General features: G+C 44.2%; 1 protein-coding gene across 3 annotated transcripts in view; it reads right to left on the bottom strand.

The window, feature by feature from the left end:
• Positions 1-24,933, bottom strand: part of RALGAPA2 (Ral GTPase activating protein catalytic subunit alpha 2) — a 273,021-nt gene that overhangs the window by 175,964 nt on the left and 72,124 nt on the right. For 2 of the 3 annotated variants that reach the window (XR_005722352.1, XR_005722353.1), the window contains exons 12-16: positions 23,932-24,069; positions 19,743-19,891; positions 14,845-14,956; positions 12,262-12,499; positions 8,776-8,940 (exon numbers count right to left, since the gene is read on the bottom strand). Coding sequence is in view for 1 of the 3 variants with exons in the window: in XM_040247960.1 (XP_040103894.1) it covers positions 4,678-4,815; positions 8,776-8,940; positions 12,262-12,499; positions 14,845-14,956; positions 19,743-19,891; positions 23,932-24,069 (940 nt within the window). In the remaining 2 variants the exon portion in view is untranslated. Of the gene's footprint in view, positions 1-4,677; positions 4,816-8,775; positions 8,941-12,261; positions 12,500-14,844; positions 14,957-19,742; positions 19,892-23,931; positions 24,070-24,933 lie in introns of all 3 variants that reach the window. The other variant, XM_040247960.1, reaches the window with a different exon arrangement.

Genomic DNA, 24,933 nt, shown 5'->3' with positions numbered 1-24,933 from the left:
ACAATTTCCCAATTTGGAACTGGACATTTTTGGGCCTTTTGTCATATTTTATTCTAAGTCTATACTCAATATTTGTTCTGTACAGATGAACAAATGACTACCAGAAACATTTTCTTGGTACTTTTTTCCTTTCTTTTTAAAACAGTTCTTGAGCTCCCCCTGCTGGCTTCTTTATTTCAGTTAAGGCTGTCCCTCTTCTCCAGGGTCAGATGTAGCAACTGCTCTTTCCTAACAAAACCATTTAACATTAATCCTGAAAACTAAGATCATGGCATCTGGTCCCATCACTTCATGGCAAGTAGAAAGAGAAAAAATGGAAGCAGTGGCAGACTGTATTATCTTGGGCTTCAAAAATCACTGTGGATGGTGACTGCAGCCATGAAATTAAAAGACGCATGCTCCTTAGAAGAAAAGCTATGACAATCCTAGACAGCATATTTAAAAACAGAAACATCACTTTGCCAACAAAGGTCATATAGTCAAAGCTATGGTTTTCCTAGTAGTCATGTATGGATGTGAGAGCTGGACCATAAAGTAGGCTGAGCACTGAAGAATTGATGCTTTTGATCTGTGGTGTTGGAGAAGACTTGAGAGTCCCTTGGACTGCAAGGATATCAAACCAGTCCATCCTAAAGGAAATCAACCCTGAATATTCACTGGAAGGACTGATGCTGAAGCTGAAATGCCTATACTTTGGCCACCTGATGTGAAGGGCTGAAAAACCTGAAAAATCCTCACTAGAAAAACCCTGATGCTGGGAAAGATTGAGGGCAGGAGAAGGGGGCGGCAGAGGATGAGATGGTTAAATAGTATCACTGACTCAATGGACATGAGTTTGAGCAAACTTGGAGAGATGGTGAAGGAAAAGGAACCCTGGTGAGCTGTAGTCCACAGGATTGCAAAGAGTTGGGCATGACTTAGTCACTGAATAACAACACTGATATGCAAATATCAAGGTAGAGGATTATCTGATGTGCAAAATAGAAATAGGACCGTCTAAGTTAATTAAAAGGACATTATAAATGCTGGGAGGTCTAATGCAGTCTCTGTTTTGAATATCACACCACTCAAATCACTTCAAGGGACTGAATTCTATCTCAGAATCACAAGATTACACACATTCTCTCAAGGAGGGCCAAATTCTAAAAGCACCAACTTTTTAGCTTCTTAAGAGGATACGTTACGCAACACTCATTACTAAATCACTGCTTTCTAAAGCTCACTCAAAGCACTATGATCAAATAAGGACTGATTTCATTTCTCCCCAGTGAAAGAAGAGTTGGCATGATTAAATTAAGTGTGCAAACTCTTCAGAAACTTCAATTTATCCCAACCGTCTGACTACTTTTCAAAGACATTTCATTCACTCTCTAATTTGAGGCTTCCTTAATCCATCTTACTGAGACTCATTCTTCAATTACCAAAACTTCGGGTTCTGTTTACTCCTCATACAAGGTTGCACAAGCAAAATTAATCATGTAGTTTCCTAACTTTTAAAACACTGGGCACAAACCAACTTGACCCTATAAAAAAGCACAAGAGACATAAATCAATTCAACATCTTGACGTGTCCCACAAGGACGCTGGGGACCCCGTTCATAAGCACGTTCTGACAACCCGGTGCTACCTGGAAGCCGAAGAGTCAGATGCAGAGGCAGCAAAGTGAGGCTTTCAATCAGGCCCCATTAAGCCTCCTTTGGAACAAGAGAAGATCATGACCCTCTAATTACAACCATTATAATATTCTCCAAAGAAACACAAAGCCTACCATCTGCATGGCCTGTGCTGCAGATTGATAAATGTCCAAACATTAAAGCAGTTAAAAGTGCAAAACTAGAAAGAACTGTTTCCATCGAAGAGAAAAAAAAAAAAAAGAAGTCACTGAAACTGCCAGTTTCACCCTCAATGTGTTCTTTTATGCAGCTATTCATACGAATTAACAGAATACAGGTGGTCGTGACTGTCCCAGAATTCTGCTGCAATCAAATAAGGTATCCCAAAGGGATCAGAATATCAGAGTGGATGAAGGTAAGGAATTGTCTATTGGTTATATTATTAAAACACATGTTGGTGAGATAAGAAACAAAACCAAGAAACGTTAACCTAAAAGAACACAAAGTTAGCCGATTGTCATCTATAGTAAAGAGCGGCAACTTTAAAAGTGTCTGTAGGACTTCCCTGATGGTCCAGTGGTTGGGAATCTGCCTGCCAATGCAGGGTACATAGGAACAACAAGGGAAGCCACCCCAATGAGAAGCCCTCACACTGCAAGTGAAGAGTAGCCCCTGCTCGCTGCAAGAGAGAGCCTGAGGACAGCAATGAAGACCCAGCACAGCCCCCAGCCCCCAAAAAAAAGTGTCTGTGTATTACGCACACACGGATGTATGCCTAGCCGACTACATCTGTATTTAGCAACAGGTTAGCAAGATAGGCCAGCACCAGAATTTTAAATGGAGCGCACATTTAATCCTCTCGTGGGCCAACCCATAGGGGACATAAAATCTCCTACTGAGGACTGACACACGTTGTTCTGGGCCTGGGCCTTTAATACAACAGTCACCCGGGACTGTGGATCACTTTTCTACTACAGCAGACATGGCATCAGACAAGGGAAGAGCTTGCAAACTGTGCTTTTCAAATGAAACATCAGCAGATCATCCTCAAAGTCACTGTCCCGCTAGGTCCTTTTCGCCGTAAACCCAGGAGGAGGGTGGTGAAGGCACAGAAACATAGACCAAGCACGGCCTGCTTCATTCCACCCTAAATTGAGATCTCTCAAATCCCAGTGCCACTGATATTTTGGGTCAGACGGCTCTCTGCAGCAGCCTTGTCCATTGTAAGATGGTTAGCGGCATCCATGCCCTGGACGCAGGGAGCAGGACCCTGGCTTGATGACCACAAATGTCCCCAGACACTGCTAAATGTTCTTGGGGGGCAAATCGTCCCCAGTTGAGAATCCCTGCTTGAAATCTTATTCAATTTCTGTTGGAACTGTGTACACACATATGGGAATTGAGAACCTGGGTCAACTAACATATAATAATGAATGAGGGGAAAAAAAAAAAAAAAACTCCAAAATGGGATTACTAACAGGAAGAGATTTCTTGTGAGAACATATTCTGGGCAAACTAGTTTTAAAAACTTAAACAAAATGGGGTGGGGAAAAAATGGGATGTGAAAAAGGAACACTTTTCACCTTATGGGCATATATCAGCCAAATGGAAAGCAAAACTAATTAAAATACTTTTTTAATCATCTCCAGGTCGGAGTATTTTTTTTAAAAACCAAATTGTGAAGGAGTTAAATGTTCATCAGTGACTTAGCTGACTGGTGGCCATCTTCTCATGTACCATTCTTACTCTTTTCCACCTTCAATATTTACTAGACAAAAAGAGCTTTCTAAGAAACGCAGTTCTTATTCTTCTACCATATTCTAGAAGTAACATGACATTTTATGTATTCATCAAGGGTATGTTGCTTTGCTAAACCAGAGTATGACATGATTTATTGCCACTCAAAGCCACAATTAAGCTATCTCCAATGTTAAATAGATACTAATCTATAATACTATCTTTCTGAGACCAAAAGGACATGAAAACACTTCCTTCTTCAGCAAGAAGATTCATTTTGGGATCACAGAGAAATAAGTACACACAGACCTAATTATTCACTATAAATCCTTTTGTTGAGGCGTCCATGCTAATAATTACTTTTGATGCGACAACATCTTAATAAACCAGAAAGGGCAAGTATATAAATAATATGTAGCTGAACTCAATTTTACCTGGCTAAAGGCCGGGAATAACATTTCTTTTGAAAATTAGCAATTTTCACCATTGTTATTTTTTTTTACTCAAAAATTGTTTTTACTACTCATTGTTATTTTGCATACTCAATAATCAGTACAAATCTGTGTAAACTGATCATTATTTTATACATGAATATGATTTATTCACTCCAAGGAACTCTAACCTGCATAACTTTTCCAGTTCATTCATTCTGAGGGAGGCCCAGCAAACACACTAACACTGGCAGGCTCAGAACCACTAGAATTTTATGAAGATCCCCTTTCACTCTATAGGCTCCATATATAAGGCACACAAGGCTGGCATCACTGTTTCCCCCTCTTAAAAACTATGGTTCTCTGGACGTGTGGACACAGGGGGAGAAGGGGAGGGTGGGATGAATTGAGAGAGTACCATTGACATATATATACTACTATGTGTAAAACAGCTAGTGGGAACCTGCTGTATAAAATAAGGAACCCAGCTTCGTGCTCTGTGATGACATAGAGGGGTGGGATGGGGGGCAGGAGGAAGTCCAACAGGGAGGGGATATATGTATATACAGAGCTGATTCACTTCACTGTACAGCAGGAACTAACACAACATTGTAAAGCAATTATATTCCAATAAAAAAAGAAAAACAGTATGGTTCTCAGCTCAGAATGCAAAGCCCAGATGCAGAGATTCTGGTTGACTATTTAACTGCTACTGAGCGTCTACCTACCTAGAAACAATTGACATTCTTTGAAAATAAAGACCAAGTGCAATGGCCAGGCACACATGCATGAGGCGGGGATATTAACAAAGGAAGGCAGACCCAGGGGCGAGCGAGCAAGCAGGAGGGGACACGGCCCAGGGACACGGCGGGACAGAAGAGACGGTATTACAGTACCTGACAGCCTGTGGGAGCAAGGAGAGTAAGAGAGACCGGGGAAGAGAGCGCTCATGGTGTGGAGGAGTGGGACGCTTTTAGTGGCGGGCAAAGCCTCAGAGAGGTGGGCACAGTTGCTGATAGACTGGCTTCGCTTCGCTTCCAGGAGAGACAAAGCAATAGAGTCAAGTGTCAGGAGAACATCAAGATCTTTCACTTCTTCCTTTTCCTTATTATTTTTCTGGGTTCGCTTTAAATATTCAAAGGAGGTCACTTCAGACTTTAAAGGAAGTTGGCACAACGCACAGGATTTAATGATAAGTCTCTAAATACAGCCAACTTTCAGTCATGCTGATGGCGAGGAGAACGGGCCATTCACAAATGATCGATCTCCGTTATGGAACGCCTTGTGTGTTGAGCCTTTCCTTTTTTTTTTTTCCTGCTGTGTATCAGATTCGCATTTGGGTCATCTGTTTACTTGGGCAGACGTTATAACTAGTTTTCTCTTCTAAAAGGACCCAAACAAAAAGACCATGGTGAGGGAGGGAAGAATCTAACTTAAGATGAAAACTGTTTCATAAATAATCAGGCTTACTGAGAGACGACTGCATTTAAAAGCAAATCATTTAGTAAATCAAATATCCTAAAAGCTCAAGAACACATAAAAGTCAACTTGCAGACTCAAGGATCTGACATTTGGAGAAAAAAAAGTAAAAATCTTCATGAAACACAGCCTTTGAAATCACACTTTGTGCTGATTAAGTCCATAATTTCTTACTACAAACTTGAGGATGTTCTTAACTTTTCTGTATACTATATATTGCTACTCAAAACCATTTGAGGAAATGAATGGACGTAAGGAGAGAACAGGCCTCATACATATGAAACCATCATCAGGAAAACCACTTTAGTCCTTAAAACAAAACTAGGAAGGTTTACTTACTGTATTATTTTCACATGATTTTATTTAACATTAATGAAATAGACCTACAAATGGTAGTGACGCTTTTGCAAAAGCAAACAAACTTCTTACTTTTCCTGTCTTTTCCCCACTCTCTGACTACCAGAATTCCCAGCTCTAGAGAACTGTCTGCAATGCATAATCATGAACATGTTAGATACTATTTAGGTGAAGACAACTTCTACAAAAACATCAAACTAACTTGACTTCAAATTTCCTAAAAGATGTGTCCATGTCTCAATGTCAGGGATGCTTCATTTAAAAAGTTTTCCTTTTATATCAAATAATTGTGCATTTTCCCAAAATTGATCACTAGATATTTTAGAAATAATAAAATATAGGTTATTTTGTGTGGAAATCTGCTTTAACCATTCACTTTAGACATGTAAGGTTTTAGCATCATTCACACTTGGGAAAACAAGGTCAACTTTTTAATTCTCTAAGATTCTCCCTGCCTGTCCTTTTAAGGTGCAAATGAGTTAATTCTCTGTTAAATTAATCATCATTTCCTCACTCCACAATTGCTGATTTTATATTTCCCTCTCACCACTATCACTGACATTTTCTCAGTCTAAGTATAGTCTGTGGGGCAAATTAGAATAATCTTATAATATTCTCTTACTGGGATTAGAAAAAAAGACACTTTCAAATAGGTCTTCCATAATAAACATCTTCATGCTAACAGTGTAAAACCTAATGTCATCATGAACTGCTGTTCCCTCATTAAAAGGGGGCCTCTACACAACCAAAATCTACCATGAGAATATTCTGGGCCTTCTCAGAAGACTAAAAATATGCAAAAAAAAAAAAAAACCTGAAGTAAGTAAAAATTCTAATATGTAGTCTAGGTAGATTACTTTTATAAAACAGTATGATATAGTAAAATCTTCAAAAATCATTGTCTTCACAGGCAATAAAAAAAGTCATAATATTTTAAAATTTTAAAAATATAGAATAGGAAATACACATATATTCATTGTTGTTGTTTAGTCACTTTAGTCGTGTCTGACTCTTTGCAACCCTATGGGCTATACAGCCCATCAGGTTCCTCTGTCCATGGGATTTTCCAGGCAAGAATACTGGAGTGGGTTGCCATGTGTATAAAATATTGGGTTGGTGAAAAAGTTCATTTGTGCTTTTCTGTAAGATTCTATGGAAAATCCAGACAAACTTTTTGGCCCAATACATGAAGATAAATAGGTCTGTCCAACTCAATAGCTCTCATCTTCACTATCTGTTAAAGGTTGGGTTCTAAGTGTTTTTGACTGAATGACTCCTACAAAGGTCAGGTTTATGGTTTTGAAGTGACACACTCTACCAAGCACCTTTACTTGATTTTACTTGTTTTTGCATGGCTTCTCAGGCAATTGAGAATACTACCAAACAGAAAGGCACAGAGGATTTTCTAAAACCTACCAGCACCTCTACTGTATCATTGGTCTAAGAATACCTGTTGAAAAACAAAGGTGCAATCTCTCCTACGGCTGTGCTTTGGCCAAGTAGTGGCACATAGAACATGCAACATAGAATCATTTGTCTATGATAACATGTTGAGAGGGTTTCCCTGGAAGCTCAGTTGGTTAAAGAATCTACCTGAAGGCAGGAGACCCCAGTTCAATCCCTGGGAGAAGGGAATGGCTTACCCACTCTAGTATTCTTGGACTTCCCTGGTGGCTCAGACAGTAAAGAATCTGCCTGCAATGCGGGAGACCTGGGTTCAACCCCTGGGTCGGGAAGATGCCCTGGAGAAGGGAATGGCAACCCGTGTTTTAAAAAGTGCTTTGAATCAGCACTTTTGTCATCTCTGTAATTCAAGGGTTGAGAGGGACAACAGGCAGTCTGGGAGGCTAAAGCATGGCAAGAACTCCTATTCTGATCCCTTTCAAGGATCCATTGGTGGAAGAGAGAGAAGAGACTCTAGGAGTTTGGATGAGAAAGAAAATAGGTGAGTAAGCCGTCCCCAAAGCTGCCTGTTTCCGGGAACTGGGCCTCTCCTCAGGGAGAGGATAAAGGAAGCAGTAAATGAGGGATAATGACCAACAAATATTATTGGAAAAACAATGAGGCAGTTATGGTTAACGTGTAATATATTTCCATAAAAACAACAGGATTCTAAGGCATCTGTTGGAAGCCTTGACTGAGCACTGGAAACTATGCAGAGTGTCCGTGAATCTTTGGTTTATGATCACAGGAAATTGTGACTTTCTCTCTGCAGTCAACATGCTGAATATCAATTTCAATTGTATGGCATTATTGATGTGAAAAGTAAACCTACACGAATCTGTCTTAACTTTGGTTTTGTTTTTGATGTGCACCATTCTTAAAAGTCTTTACTGAATTTGTTACAATATTGCTTCTGTTTCATATTTTGGTTTTTCTTGGCTGTGAAGCAGGTGGGATCTTTAGGACAGGGACTGAACCTGCATCCCTTGCACTAGAAGGTGAAGTCTTTTAACCACTGGACTGCCACTTAAGTCCCATACAGGAATCTGTGTTAAACTTAAGTTATAGCCTCAAAGTCACTGGGAGGGCTTGGAGCTTTATTTGTTCTTATTAAATACTGTATACAAGCTTATACTAAACAGTTCTCTTTTTTAAGAATAAAGTGTAGCAAAGGTGTGATTAACGGAAGGTTCCCATTCAAGTTCTTATTAATTCTAACTGACTGTATGGTCAACGTGTAAACAAACATGTAAGGTGCCATTTTCCAAAGAAGCAGAAAACGTAGATTCTTCCTCCAGTCCTGAAAACTAAAGCTTTAATCTCCTTTTCTTTGGTGGACTAAGTTTCTACGCTCTCTTAAGATGAACACTGTAAAAAACAACAACGCCGCTGGCTGTGCAATTACCAAGAATCCGTCTTCCTCAAAGTTCAAACAAAATGTCAATTTTCTCTCTTTTGCACCAACATCTCACTTGATATTCACATCTCAAGTTCTTTATCACGATGCAGAATTTAGAAATAAATAGTAAAAACCACGATTTGGAAGAGTAGACAGAAAGCTGAAAAGATATAGCGACATCTCAGTCAGTAAAAGGCCTCGAACTTAAGTTCTGAGTGGAATTTTAAAGCTGTTAAAAAACATCCTTATAAATCCATTAAAATCCTATAATTCCTATACATCCATTCCATGGAGAAATACTAGGACTTACGCTTACCGGTTGCCTTCTGCCGGACAACGTTTCTGGCTTTCTCGACCCCTGGCACCCCAGACGTGGTGGCGCTCCTGAATCTCATGGGCTCGGCCACGTCGGGGTGGCTCCGCCAGCTCAGAGAAAAGGACCTCCCCACGGTGCTTCCTTTCTGAGAATCTGGAACACAGCCTATGAGACAAGAAACACAATCCAGGGGCTGGTTTCTTCATGATTCCTCCCCTAGCCCGTGCTGCTCAGCAAACCCCCTACACAGAGTGATGTATAATCAGTAGGTTCTCCTGCAGCAGACTGGGTACCACTTCCTACACTGCAATTTAGGAGGTGAGTCATCCATCAGGCAAATGAAAATTCCTGTTGCCAAAGTATTTTTCAAGCCCCTTCAACGGTCTCAAGAAAGTTCTCCTATCTTCACAGCACTCATTCCGGTGTACAAAAACATGAACACATCTTTCTCAATGTAAGAACAATGTCAAATGAACTACACCACTGCTCCCTGTGTGTATTAGTCACTCAGGCGTGTCTGACTCTTTTCGACCCCATGGACTGTAGCCCACCAGGCTTCTCTGTCCATGGAATTTTTCAGGCAAGAATACTGGAGTGGGTTGCCATTTCCTTCTCCAACTACTGCTCCTGGGACACTCCAAAAAAATGCTTCTATAAACCAGAAAATGAGAGATCACTGATTTTAGAACAGTATTCTCTCCTGCAGACGCAAACCTCTCCACAAATCCCCGAGAGAAATGCGTGCCCATAAACTCTAATTATAGTCAAGTGAGCAAAGTCAACGAAATGCTACAAACAATACAAAAATCCTTTTTAAGTGAAGCTCGGAAACAGTAAAATGCTGAAGATCTGGGATTCATCTTTTCTTTTCTCCTCTCATACTGCTCTAGACAAATATCTCAAGTCAGTGGTCAGGGATCAAAACAGATACAGAAGAAAAGAGAAAGAGACACTTAGAGGGTTCTGGGCACATGGCTGGTGGATGCCACCTGTGGCTCATTTGCACACCCAGATTCTTCTGAGAGTGTACTTTGTTTCCACAAGTCTACTGCTTGTACAGCAAGGATTTCTACAGTAAATATTTATATCCATTTTTGGAATAAAGCAACATGAATAAATCAGAAATATTTGTCATGGTCATTAAATAACCAAATTTGTTCTGTATCTGTCCATAAATAGCATTTTTTTTAAAGCTGTTTACCTTCCCAAGACAAGCTTATCTCTGACAAGCCTAGGTATCTGTGTTCACACGGTGGGAGGGAAGAGAATATTCGGGGGGTTCAAAGGGAGGGAGGATTGTAAGAATTTGAGGAGTTGGGGAATGTGCTGAGTTTTGAGAAGATCCTTACTTTGTCTCAGCCACTCCCTCCATCCTGAAAGGCATCCTCGTCAGGTAGACTCCGCTGGGCTGAGAGCCACGGTCTTAGGAAACCAAATTCTTGGATGGAAGCATCCTGACCCTCCTGGACTCTGGGTTTACACAGCGACCCTCAGAGCTGCTACAGAGGTCACTACAGAGGCCCAGGGCCCAGGCTCTGGGCTCCCTGCCCTGACTTCATCCCATATCTCCACTCTTGTATATTTTTTTTAAGGAAGGGGCTCTGTATAGCTTCAACGAGGGAGAAAAAAAAAGGATCTTCTGCCTAAAGTATGTAAAGACATCACTGCAGTAGACAGTCTAAGCCTAAACTGGGATTGGACAGTTTCACTGGAATGCCCCGGACCTCAGCTAGCTAGTTTTGGTTTCTCACTGACTTGCTCTTACTAATTGATGCCCCAGGGAGCTACTCACAGACGGCAGTGGAGACATTCTAGGAACCAGTCATGTTAATTACATGTCTCTGCGGCTAACGAATCATTATAATTGGTTCACACTTCCTGTATCCCACATCCTCTGTCATCCTCTTCCCCACTGACTCTGAGCTTCAACACATTACATACTTTGGCAGCAAACTCTGGCCAAGCAGAGATCTGAAATGCACTTGAGAATGGGCTTGCCCTCCCACTGCTCCTGGACCCCTAAGCCATTAGGTGAACAGCTTCAGCCCCTTCACCTCCGCTACTGCAGTTGACAGCTGGCCAGCCCGACAGCAGAGCTGTGAGCAGGTCACAGCCCGGCTGATGGCAGGTGCAGCTGTGAGGCCAGCAGATCCATCCCAGGGAGGCCAACCCTGACTGCCAATCCATAAAATCATAATTTAAATAAACAGTGTCATTTGAAGCCATTATATTTTGGGGTTCTTTGTCACATGGCAAAGCTAACTGACACAACCTATGCTAAGACCATTGTGGAGGTTGCAGTTGACCATGCCAGGTAACGTGCCCTTTGGGAGTCTTTGGAGGAAAATCTCCTCTCAGATCCTAGGACCTGGAAAAGCCAGGCAAGTAGGCTGTTTACACCTTCTGCCCTCGGTGATGCTCTGATGCTACCCTGTCGATGATCAGAGTCAAATCTGCCCCTTCCCTGCCTCCCCGCGCAGCCCCGAGGCTCTTCACCTGCATCCTTGCATTTTATCCACCTGCTAGAGCTCCAACACTATTCATTCTGTCCCAGCATCCTTAGATATTTTATCTATTGCATTACGTGTATTTCTATGAGCAGACTCAAAATGGTTACATAATAAGCTGAAGGACAGGGAATTAACCCAAGGACTGTGTCACAGCCTTAAAAAACGTAACAAGGATGGACTTCCAAAGTGTCATCTCAGTAGACACCATCACTGATGTCCCCAGCTGGATTGGACTCCAGGTCTCACTATAGTTCTCACCTTGAAACAGAACAAAGCTAAACAACTTCATGGGAAGCACTCAGAATCCTCCACCTTCCCCAGGAAGGCAGCAGAAAAGATGACAAATATCGGGGTGTCTTGAGTGGGACTTGTCTGGCTTTAATTTCCAGCTTTACCACTTCTTAGCTGTGTGACCCCCCAAATGAGCCAATCTCTATGGACTCTGCTCTTGAGTGTCTGGTCTGTGACGTGGGGAGAGTGGCATGGATTTCACAGCCTCCTGTGAGGATGATGGCAGAGGTGTCCCCACCTCCACTGCTATCACTACAGCTCTCAGTCCTCCTCCTCCCTCCTCCCTCCCCCACAGCCCCTGCATCCATCCATCATCCTTAGGAAGGGGCACAGAGCTAGGATATGTGACTGAATGCCACTGTTAAAAAGACACCATTGGTTCAGCTGATGCAATTCCAAGCAATGACTGCCTGGGGTTTAATACACACTCCTACTCAGCCTCGGACTTCCCAGGTGGTGCTAGTGGTAAAGAACCCGCCTGGCAATGCAGGAGACATGGAGAAGTGGGTTCGATCCCTTGGTCGGGAAGATCCCCTGGAGGAGGGCACAGCAACCCACTCCAATATTCTTACCTGGAGAATCCCATAGGGTCAGAAAGAGTGGGACACCACTGGAGTGACTTAGCACGCATGCATACACTCAGCTCAGACACCCGGGGTCACCAGAGGGGCCAGAGATGGAGTACCTTTGCCTCGCTGTTTCTTTTCCTTCTGTTCACTTAACTTGTCCAGAGGTAGATTGGTCATCTCAACTCCGTACACTGTCCTGGCCAGCACAGCCGTCAACGAGTCCATGATGCTGGCCCATTCATGGATAAGCTCCTCCCAGTCCGTGAGGGAGGAGAGCACCCCAAGAAAGTCATCCCAGAGTTCCCGGGAGACGTACACGCAGAGGTTTGCTCGGATCCAGGCCACTATGAGCGTCTGAAAACAATGGATCAATGAAAAAATTCAATAGTCACTTGGAAGAAGTGCGCTTTTGACAAAATACTTAAAATTAGTATTCAGTTCAGTTCAGTTCAGTCGCTCAGTGGTGTCCGACTCCTTGCAACCCCATGAATCACAGCATGCCAGGCCTCCCTGTCCATCACCATCTCCCGGAGTTCACTCAGACTCACGTCCATCGAGTCCGTGATGCCATCCAGCCATCTCATCCTGGGTCGTCCCCTTCTCCTCCTGCCCCTAATCTCTCCCAGCATCAGAGTATTAGCATGGTAAAAGTGAAAGAGGAGAGTGAAAAAGTTGGCTGAAAGTTCAACATTCAGAAAACTAAGATCATGGCATCTGGTCCCATCACTTCATGGCAAATAGATGGGGAAACAGTGGAAACAGTGTCAGACTTTATTTTGGGGGGCTCCAAAATCACTGCAGATGGTGATTGCAGCCATGAAATTAAAAGACGCTTACTCCTGGGAAGGAAAGTTATGACCAACCTAGATAGCATATTCAAAAGCAGAGACGTTACTTTGCCAACAAAGATCTGTCTAGTCAAGGCTATGGTTTTTCCAGTAGTCATGTATGGATATGAGAGTTGGACTGTGAAGAAAGTTGAGTGACAAAGAATTGATGCTCTTGAACTGTGGTGTTGGAGAAGACTCTTGAGAGTCCCTTGGACCACAAGGAGATCTAACCAGTCCATTCTAAAGGAGATCAGTCCTGGGTATTCATTGGAAGGACTGATGCTAAAGCTGAAACTCCAATACTTTGGCTACCGCATGCGAAGAGTTGACTCATTGGAAAAGACGCTGATGCTGGGAGGGATTGGGAGCAGGAGGAGAAGGGGACAACAGAGGATGAGATGGCTGAATGGCATCACCAACTCGATGGACGTGAGTTTGAGTAAACTCTGGGAGTTGGTGATGGACAGGGAGGCCTGGTGTGCTGCAATTCATGGGGTAGCAAAGAGTCGGACACGACTGAGCGACTCAACTGAACTGAAGTCAAATTTTAAAGTAAAAAGTGTTTTGGGGTATTGAGTTTAATTTCTGAAAATGCATCTGATCAATGGCAATCAAGACTTGAGCTACTGTGAAGTCAGTTATCATTTTGAACAAAGATACTGATTCGAAACGATGCTAGTATCTGAGGCTGGTCCTGGCGGGACCTGGGGAGCCTGTTCTGTCTTCTGAGACATTCTTGCCCCCATCTCTGCAGGGACCTTTCCCACAGGTAAACCTCCATCTGCCCCAGCTCCTGCCTGACTTGCAGCAGATGATTCATGCAGACCCTCTGCCCACCAGGCCCCAGTCTGCTCAGCTCCTCCCCTGGATGCTGGACGGGCACCGAGGGGGCCCTGCTCTCCCGAGCATGCCCCCCACCCTGCTCCCAGCCTCCTCCTCAACCTCTGCACTTCTGTTAACCCCATGTCACCTTGACCCCCTGCCCATCCAACTTCCCTAGCTCCTACCCATCAGCATGGAAACATGATCCAATCCTTACTTATTGCAAAAAAAACCCCCCAAAAAACCTTACAAAGTTCCCTTGAATCCTGTGAACCCTGATGCCCCCGGAGCTACAGCCCTTTCTTCCCCTTTTGAAGCAAATTTCTTAAAAGAACTGTCTGCACTCATCCATCTTCCACACTCATCCATGTTCCACACTCACTCCACCCTTTGCCAGCCCATCTTCCACCTGGGTCTTGGTCCCCATTCTCGCGGCTCCAGGGCCATCTGCTCACTGTTTAGCCCAGACGTCTCTGCTGCCTTCCAGACCTTTCTATCTGCTCCCTGGAAGCCCACGTGCACGTCCTGGGGCACCATCCTTCACCTCCACCATCAGGGAGACGGCCTTCTTTCTCTCTGACACATCCCCTCTCCCCAGGTGATCCCACTCAGTCCTGAGGCTTTAAACACAATCGCTAAGCACACAGACAGCCCTCACACCTGCATTCCTATCTTAACGTCTCCCATCCTAACCATACACCCATGCTGTCCATCCTGCACCTCTTCAAATCCACCTGGCCTGAGGCCAAGGCCATCAGCACTTGTTGTCTTCCTAACTTCTAGTAACCTTAAGGAAATCAAGACAGGAAGCAGATGGCAGAGCTGGGAAGGCCTAAAGGCCCAGCACTAACCATAAAGACTGATTACAACCCTCAAGAGAACATTCAAGAAGGAAATTTTCTAGTTAAATTTCTAGAAACTTTTTAAAGGTGGTCCAATTTTACTCTTGAAATTCTCAATGATTAAAACTGATTTGCTGAAAAAGTCCGATTCATTTCTTACATTTGCAGTGTTTTAATTTAAAAAAAAAAAGAGAGAGAGACTTACCCTAAACAGTAACCCTGCCAAGCTCTGGGCAAACAAGTCCTTGATTTGTTTATCCTTTGGCTTCTGCATGACAGCTTCTGTTATCCTGAGCAGTATTTGCAACATCTGTTCCCTGGTCCACCCAAAATAAAAACTCATGTTATTAATCACACCTCCAAAGCACTTACACATATAGGTACAAGAAATTCTCGTAAGAATTCAGCAAAATGGATAATCATATGTTATTCAAAAGTATAAAAAAGGCTGAGCACTGAAGAATTGATGCTTTTGAACTGTGGTGTTGGAGAAGACTCTTGAGAGTCCCTTGGACTGCAAGGAGATCCAACCAGTCAATACTAAACAATATCAGTCCTGAACATTCATTGGAAGGACTGACGCTGAAGCTGAAACTCCAATATTTTGGCCACTTGATGCAAAGAACCAATTCATTGGAAAAGACCCTGATGCTGAGAAAGGTTAAAGGCAGGAGGAGAAGGGGACGACAGAGGATAAGATGGTTGGATGGCATCACGGACACAATGGACATAAGTCTGAGTAGGCTCTGAGAGTTGGTGATGTACAGGGAAGCCTGGCATGCTGCAGTCCATGGGGTCGCAAAGAGTTGGACATGACTGAGAGACTGAACTGAAGTGAATTCAAAAGTATCTGAATGCCAATTACAGAATGAACACCATACTTATCAAAATAAACTACTTTATGTTACCATGGTTCAACAAGTATGTCTCCTACGCCCAGATCAACAGACAGGATCACAAGGGTTTCACCCCAGCCTGACTCCCTCCCCTTGTAAAAATGGGGGTGAGGCTGTTTCTCCAGCTGTATCGGCCCCTTGAAGGCACTCAGCGGAGAGCTGTGCTTAGGTGTACTTAAGCAGCACTCTTACATTTTCACATCCATGATTTTACCTAACCTGAAAAGTCCACCTATTGTGACGGAAAATAATGTGGACTTTCTGGGGAGGTCTGCAGCCGGCAATGTCATGTGGCCGAGCCCCACAGCACTCCCACAGGTAGGAAGGAGGGTTGGGAGAGGTCACCCTGGGTGCTCAGGTCGTGGAGCTTTCTGCCTGGAAGACCCCGACTCTGTGCGCAGCGCTGCCCCCTCTACCACTGAAGACTGTGGTCACCACACCTCCATCACAGCGCTCCATGGAGAAGGGGATTTTATGTGAAAGTCTTTAAAGAGTATAAAACGCTAGGGACAGGAAATAACACCTCCCATTGTGATTGCTGTTGTTCAGTCGCTAAGTCGTGTCTTCCTGATCCCATGGACTGCAGCATGCCAGGCTTCCCAAGACAGAACTCTGCATAGGCAGCAGTCTTTGGGGAAGAAAGCCCATGTATTTCCTTTCCATATCATGGAGTCATTTATCCTGAGCCCTTTGTTGTTGTTCAGTCACTCATTTGTGTCTTCACGACCCCATGGACTGCAGCACACCAGGCTTCCCGGTCCTTCACCAACTTCCAGAGTTTGCTCAAACTCATGTCCATTGAATCCATGATGCCATCCAACCATCTTGTCCTCTGTTGTACCCTTGTCCTCCTGCCCTCAATCTTTCCCAGCATCAGGGTCTTTTCCAATGAGTCAATTCTTCGCATCAGGTGGCCAAAGTATTGGAGCTTCAGCTTCAGCATCAGTCCTTCCAATGAATATTCAGGGTTGATTTTCTTTAGGATTGACTGGTTGGATCTCCTTGCAGTCCGAAGGACTCTCAAGAGTCTTCTCCAGCACCATAGTTCAAAAGGATCAATTCTTTGGCACTCAGCTTTCTTTATGGCTCAGCTCTGTGCTATGGTGACAAATTCTCTCGCACAGCCAGAGGGCGTTTTTCTCTTACAGCTGAGTTACATCCTTCATGTGTTTCCCCAGATGCCATGGAAACAGAGAGCAGGTTATCTTCTGCATAAAGGAGAGAAATCACCAGGTCCCTTTAACTACTTGTTCAAGGTCTTGTGCATGAATCACTTGTTCATCCTTGGAACTTTGTCCCCATTAGCAATAAAACCAAGAATCAGTCCAGGTCGGATAATGAGATCTCAAACCTCGGCTCCTTTAGACCGCTCTCACGTTCCTGCATGTCGAAACAGTGTTTTCTCTGAACACCGTGCTGGATCCCATTCTACAACTCTAGGCTCTCCTGCCCTCCTGTGGGTGACCCTGTCCGACTCCCATCCCAGTCTGTGTAGACACCCCCGCTGAGCCTGCCCATCCGGCCCCCAGTCCAGGGATCTTGCAGGCTCAGGAGAACAGCTCTGGGGTCAGGGGGGCCTATGCACACACGCCTGGAGCAGCTGGTGACTTTGAGGAGGACAAGGGAAGAAACGCTGCAGGGCTGGGGACAGCCGGTGGCCCACCCTGTCCAGGGTCCCCACGGGCTTGTCACAGCTGGAGGGCTGCACCTAGGGTCAGCTCTGCCTGTGCGCCTTCTGTGATGCTCAAGAGAAAGAAAAAGAGCCCCATCCACACCATCCAGCAAACTGAGAACAAGAAACATAGTAACTTCCCCATAAAACCCCAGTCCCAGTCACTGCTATCAAAAACAGTCCTGATGGAGGCTAAGGCTAACACGGACAAGGGGACAGGTTTAACCTCTGAACCTGAGAAAACTTGGGAACCACAACATTCCCACACAGTCTCCTGGAAGAGAATGGGGGTGCAAAACAACCTCTGGTTTGGCAAATTCTTTGCTCACAGCTCTGACTTCGCTTGCTCCTCTGTGTTTTGTGAAACACTGGCAGAGGTGGGCTTGGCGGGGGGGGGGGGAGGGGCGTGGGCGCTGGCAAGGGGGCAGCTCTTCCTGTCTCTTCGTTTTCTACTTCATCCTCATCTCTTCGCACACCTGCCCAGCCCCGTACAAGCTGTCCCCTCTTTCGGGGTCACTTCTCAGCACCTCCCAGGCTACAGCCTGGCCTGGGCCACAGAGGCTGGGCTCCACGCACTGTCTCTCCTTCCCGTGGCACACACGTACATCGGGTGGCGTCACATTCTCGCATACAGGCGGAGGTGGCAGGAGCCTCCCTGCAGCCTGAGGGCCCTGGGCACTAGGTGCCCCCTCCCACCCGCCCACTGCCCAGCATCCACCTCACCACACCAGTTGCCGTCTCGTCCTGCCCGGGATCCACCTGGATGTTCTTCCTTCACGGCCCCACTAAGAGAGGCCTCCCAGGCCTCCAGGCTGCCCACCCCAGTTTCACTGTTGGACCTGCCTGACCTGGCCCCTGGGTTCCTCACATCTCTAAGGCCCACGAGGATTGAGGCCTCTCAAAGGGCAGGGACCCGGTTCGTCGAGTTCACCCTCCATTCTCAGAGGGGAAAACACCCAAGTTATTTATGGCATGAAAGGAGGGAGGGAGGAATTCAGGGCTTGTCTGGTGCTTCAACACACAGGAGGGTCTGCTGCTGGGGGAACCAATCACGTCCCAGGCTATGCTCTGCGGACTTTTTTCTTGGTGAGTATTTTAATCTATACCAATATTTTGATTTTTAAAATACTTAAATCTCTGAATTATTAAAGAAACAGAGAGTTATTTCATTTTCTAGAATTTTCACCCTCAAAAAGATGGTCAAAAATACCAAAACATTACTGATACACTGATACACAGAACTCATAAGAGTTTTCAAAGGAAAGAAAAGCATCAGAAACACTTGATAGAGTTGGTCAAAGGGGCAGGCATTGCAGCCAAAAGCTGTCAGCGTCACTCGTACTTTCATCACTGACACAGCTGTGAACTCTTGTTAAAATCGCCTTGCTCACCCCTGTAATGTTTTAATGATAGCTTCTTGGTTTAAAAGTCTGGGAAAGATGACCCCAGAAGGTACAGCTTCGAATGATCCTTTTTTGACGCTGGGGGTTCCTGAATGTGTGAATGTTCTGCCCAGTCGGCTTCCTCTGAGCCCACCCCCTCCTCACCTGAGAAAGAGAAGGGCCAGAACTGATACCCTAGAGGTCCTGCTGGCTCAGTCCTGCCGCATCCCTGTGGTTTCCCCAGACAGACCCTCCCATGGCTCCCTGAGCGCCGGCTCCACCATCCAGACCATAGGCTGGAACTGGGGACCCCGAGCACTTCTGGGGGGCAGGTGCCCCCGGGGGTCTGACTGTAGGGAGGATGCTGACTGCGGCCAGGCAGGTGGTGGTGGCGGGGCACTGCTTGGGTGGGAGGGACTTGCAAGGACTGGACTGGAGAAGCAGAAGTATTACTATGAGACTATCCCCCTCACATAGGAGGGAAGAGGACGGGGTGATGGGCTCCAAGGCTATTGTCTGAGCTGAGAACCCTAGGAGCACCCCATGGGCTGGAGGGATGCACAGACGCCCATCACAGGAAACTCTCATGCACTGCTTACCTCTGGGGTATCATCAACACAAAGACACCAAACAAAAAACCAGCAAGCAGGAAGGAAACACTTCATATGGGCATATTTCACGACATCACTGCAGTTCAGTGCACTCTGACAATGTATCGCTTAAAACAATCATTTTCCCAAAATGAATTCGGGAAAACTTCAACTTTACAGCAATAAAATCAGCTTAAAAGTGTTTTGGAGTGATTAGCCAACCCTCCTGGGATTATGGATTATGATATCATCAACCACCAGTTACTGCTTTTGCACAAAACTTGCCTGATGACAGTTTAAAATGCAAGAATCTGCTATTACATCATAGGATTGCTTACTCTTAATTTAAGATTAAAAAAAAAACCAATAATGAAAACAAATGAACTATCAAAGTACTGGATACTTACCTTCATAATTCACCGACATGTTACAAAAGACTGATTATCATCTCATGGTTCACTTTGCAAACCTATTTAATAAGTGGAGGCTTTCACATTTTTAATCATTACATTGAAAATAGAAACATGTGTTTTACGATATTAATTAATTGAAAATACACTCACCAGGTCGTTTTATTCATTGTCAGCTCCATTATCATGCGCCTAAAGATAATCAGAACAGCTTTGCAGGCATCAACTTGCTCCTTCAAGAGCATGGGAACCTCCACACATGGCTCCAGCAAAAAGACGTTTGCAGCATTTGTCAGAAATACCTTAAAACCAACAAATGTTATGTGAGAAAATACAAGTAAACAGATTTTGGTGTGTGTGTGCTCAGTAGTGTCTGACTCTTGTAACTCCATAGACTGTAACCCCCCAGGCTCCTCTGTCCATGGAATTTCCCAGGCAAGAATGCTGGCGTGGGCTGCCATTTCTTTCTCTAGGGGATTTAACTGACCCAGGGATCAAACTCACGTCTCTTGTATCTAGTGCATTGGCAGATGGATGGATTCTTTACCACTGTGCCACCTGGAAAGCCTCAGTTCACCCCTTAGAATAGATTTAATACTGACATCTGAAAGACCTTTTCTAGAAAAATAACTGCTATCACTTAGGGCCTTCCCAGGTGGCTCAGCAGTAGAGAATCCACCTGCCAATGCAGGAGACGCAGGTTTGATCCTTCGGTGGGGAATTTCCCCTGGAGAAGAGAATGGCTACCCACTCCAGTATTCTTGCCTGGGAAATCCCATGGACAGAGGAGCCTGGTGGGCTACAGTCCATGGTCACAATGAGTTGGACACAACTAAGCACACACACACATTAATATTGCAACTTTGGAAACATTTGAGTCAGAAAGGCTTCTGGAGATTTGTTTTTGATTTCCTCTAAGACAGGAACATGATCTGTGGGTAAGTATTCCTGGTGGGGTAGGGGTGGGTAAGGGGGCTGGTGGGCAGGGAAGGCAGGGGCACAGTGGCCAGACAGTGGCTGGAAAATATGACCTGATTCTCGTCTGAGTCTCCACCTTTGCTGACTTGAAGGCCTTGCTGACAGGAGGCAGCCAGTGTCACCCAAGGGGCAGCCAGCAAGTGGGCAAAAGCACATGGCCAACACTGCCCATCTTCCAGGAACATGGATTTCCAATATGAGAAATATGTAATGCCACAGAATACAAAACTCGAGGGAATCTTAGGATAAAAACTGAGACATCAAAAAAATGTAGGTAGTCCACCAAGTGCCCTGTGCTCTGCCTCATACCTTTAGGATACAAGTTTCCTGTCCTGTACCATCAGTGATGCAAAGAGCTGACTCATTTGAAAAGACCCTGATGCTGGGAAAGATTGAAGGCAGGAGGAGAAGGGAATGACAGAGGATGAGATGGTTGGATGGCATCACCAACTCAATGGACAAGCTCTGGGAGTTGGTGATAGACAGGGAGGCCTGGCGTGCTGCGGTCTGTGGGGTTGCAAAGAGTCAGACACAACTGAGCAACTTAACTGAACTATCAGTAGAGAACTGCAAGAAGCAGGGGTCCAGGCTGCCCTGTAGGGAGCCACTGCTCTGCTGCAACAGAGCAACATGCTATCATTTATGTGGAAGACGCTCTGACCCCTCGAGTCAGGACATTCTGAGCTGTCAACTCAGTGACAAGAATGGATCCTCTCTACCTTCTAGAGCTACAGTCCCTCTTGGTTCTTTCTGTTCAACAGCACAAACACCAAGGATCTGGGGAAAAGCAGAGCTGGCTCACTTGTGGATGAAATCCATTTCATAGAACATCTCAAAACAGATGCACAAACTAACCAGAGGAAATGAACACACTCAAAAGTCAAGAGGGCAAACTAAAATGCTGGCAGCCTCTGTGATTATTTTATGTGAGATTAAAAATGTATCATGTCTCAATCTTCTAGGAAGAATCACAAAATAAGCACTATAAGAGTTGATAACAGATGATAGCAGCAATTGTGAAGAATATACTAGCCTTCAAGTTAAGAAAAAAGAAAGCAAAGAACCTTTAGACTAACAAACTATAGCAGTTTGAGTGACAATGTTTTTTTTTTGAAGTGTGCCATAGATGGTATATTACAATACAGATCCTTTTTAATTCATGTACTTGGCTTCTTGATTGAATGTTAAACCTTTGCAAATTCCAAAGTGAGGAGTCTTCATATAGTATACTTCTTTCATTTCACTTTTTAAAAAAACATCAAAAATGCAAGCTAGGGACTTCCATGGCAGTCCACTAGTTAAGACTTCACTTTCTAATGCACAGGGTGTGGGTTCAATCCCTGGTTGGGGAGCTAAGATCCCACATGCCTTGAGGTAAAAAAAATGAAATATTTTTTAAAAGAGGCAATATTATAACAAATTCAATAAAGACTTTTAAAAAAATGGTCCACATAAAAAAAAGTCTTTTAAAAAAAATGCCAGCTCCTTGAGTATTTATTACCATGTTAGTATCAGTTAGGGAAAAAAATAAATCAACAAAATTAATATATCTAAATTGTATTTGTCAAAGCAACTATAAAACAGTCTCATCTTATCAAACCTCCATTTGGCTGCTTTTTCCTAATTAACCAAGTCAAGGACCAAGGTACTTGATGAAATGAGAACAAAAACACCTGTTTAAATCTAAACTGAAAAAAATTTTAAAGCTCTAGAGCTATATAATCAAGTCAAAATATTTTTCCTGGTTCATATAAATAGATGTAACTTCTTCTAGAAAACAAATAACTCTCACCTGAACTCAGGGTAAAAATAGGCACTTGCAACCCTATGGGCTGACTGTGGGATGGCTAACCATGGCAACCGGGCAGTGAGCTGGAAGGAAGGGGCAGGACAGGGACTCCTGAGAGCTTCCTCTAGTGGGTGCACAGATGACACTGATGAGCTGAGCCAAAGTTCTCTGAAGCTATTCAAGTAAAATCATCTTGATTTTTTAAAAGCTAATTTCAGATTTGCCAAATTTCAATGAAAAAGGAGAAAATTCATTAGTTACAGTATGTGCTGTATCCTGTACTTAAGTCACTCAGTCGTGTCCAACTCTCTGCAACCCCATGGACTGTAGGCTGCCAGGCTCCTCTGTCCACAGGATTCTCCAGGCAAGAATACTGGAGTGGGTTGCCATGCCTTCTTCCAGGGGATCTTCCCAACCCAGGGATCGAACCCAGGTCTCCTGCATTGCAGACGGATTCTTTACCATCTGAGCCACCAGGGAAGCCCAAGAATACTGGTGTAGGTAGCTTATCCCTTCTGTGGGGGATCTTCCAGACCTAGGAACTGAACCAGGTCTACTGCACTGCAGGCAGATTCTTTACCAGCTGAGCTACCAGGGAAGCCCCATAATTACAGTATATGAAACTGTTAATTAACTTGAAAACCAAAAGGATCCCAGGATAAGGAATCCTCTCAAGAGACAGATGACAAACACAGCATCACTGAAAACTGGGTACCATGCATGCCACACCCATGAGTGCCTTCCCCAGACCCTAAGCCTGGCCTTTGCGTGGGAGGCTTAACTGGACAGCTGAATGTAGATATGGGGAGGAGGGTGGAGGGCCAGGGAGCAGGGGAAAGAGAGTGACCCTGTGTTTTAACTTATACTTCTGACAACCTTCAATAGGGATTGAGGTAATGCCCCAATCCCTATTTTTGAGATAAAGTCTCCAAGTCTGGGGAGACTGAGTGAAAGGCAAAGTTGCTTTTTCCAATGATCCCAAATGGTATTGGTGCTAGTTCATATATTTATTCAGATAAATGTCTAAAAATCACTGCATTAATCAGTATTCTTCATAAACACAGGCAATTTCTAAGATGCATATAACTTATTACATAATCATAATCACCAAGCTTCTCTTACAAATTAGAATCCAGGTAACTCTGTGCTCAGTTGTGTCCAACTCCTTGCGACCCCATGGACCATAGCCCACCAGGCTCCTCCGTCCATGGGATTCTCCAGGCAAGAATATTGGAGTGGGTTGCCATTCCCTTCTCTAAGGTAACTCTCTACTTTTTTATCTCAGTCATTTTTTTTAATCTGTCATTGAGTTTAAATCTCAGTCATTTTGCATTCATTGTATAACAACCCCTTTCAGAAAATTGTAACCAGTTCAGATGTCTCCTTTGACTAAAGAAAAAAAACTTTACAAATTGAAGGTGGGTAATCAGGAAGAAAATTAAGGATGAGAATTTAAGGGCTGTTTACTCATGCATAGCTAAGAAGATCACCAAGCTTTATAATGACATTACCCTAATAAACAAAACGTTCAAACTGACTCTGCTGGGGGCCCTCCCATCTGCGGCCTGCATGTACCTGCAGCATTGCCTGGGCCCCAGCCTTCACGTTCTTATTCTCCTCTTCCATCACACACCCTCTGCTCACGGCACTGGTGAAGGAGTAAGACCGTCCCCAACTGGAAGACCGCTTGTGACCGGAACCTTCAGAAGAGGTCTTTGGAAGACAACAGTTAGTTAGCAGAGTGGGAAAGGACAGGTCATGTATTTAATTCCTTACACTCATGAGATTACAGGCTTTACATGCATGCCTCTTTTCCAATGTGTTCACCATTGTACATCCATCACCTAAAATAGTACTGAGTGCTCAGGATGTGCTAAAGAAATAGATACTGCTTGTCCAGTGACTGAATGAACATGACTGTTGATTTGCTTTGACCTCATAACTAGTTGTTAAAATGATTCACCAATATTGAAAAAAATCAAATTGTGGAATTAATATAGATATCGAAAAGTGATATACCTTTGGTTATAAGTATTTTTTTAATGTTTGGTGTTAATTGCCATGACAACATTCACTTTTAGAAATAAATCTCAGACTAGATGTCAAAATAGCATGCCAGAAATCTATGTACAACCTAAGTTTCTTCTGTGCGTCAAGCAGAGGCCCACTCTGTCATTTTGGATTTATCCCATCTGTATCTTTATCTAACGTGGAATGAAAGGTCCACCTTGCCAGCACCCCTGGTGGCTAGGACACCACCTAGCCCTGCAACAAGGCTCCCAGTGGAGACTGCACGTTGGGTTCATCCTTTCAAGTGTGTCATGTTGGACTGCTGCCGGTATGGACTGCCATACAAGGAAAGTCTGCCAAAACGTTAGTTTAACAAATGCGTGCGTGCATGCTCAGTCACTTCAGTCATGTCCGACTCTTTGCAACCCCATGGACGATAACCCTCCAGGCTTCTCTGTCCATGGGATTCACCAGGCAAGAATACTGGAGTGGGTTGCCATGCCCTCCTCCAGGGGATCTCCCCAGTGCAGGGATCAAACCCGAGTCTCTTATGCTTCCTCCATTGGC

This window comes from Oryx dammah, unplaced genomic scaffold (genome assembly GCF_014754425.2).
Source record: "Oryx dammah isolate SB20612 unplaced genomic scaffold, SCBI_Odam_1.1 HiC_scaffold_10, whole genome shotgun sequence".
Taxonomy (NCBI): domain Eukaryota; kingdom Metazoa; phylum Chordata; class Mammalia; order Artiodactyla; family Bovidae; genus Oryx; species Oryx dammah.
Note: the sequence above shows the minus strand (reverse complement) of the source record. Positions and strands in the feature narration are given on the sequence as shown.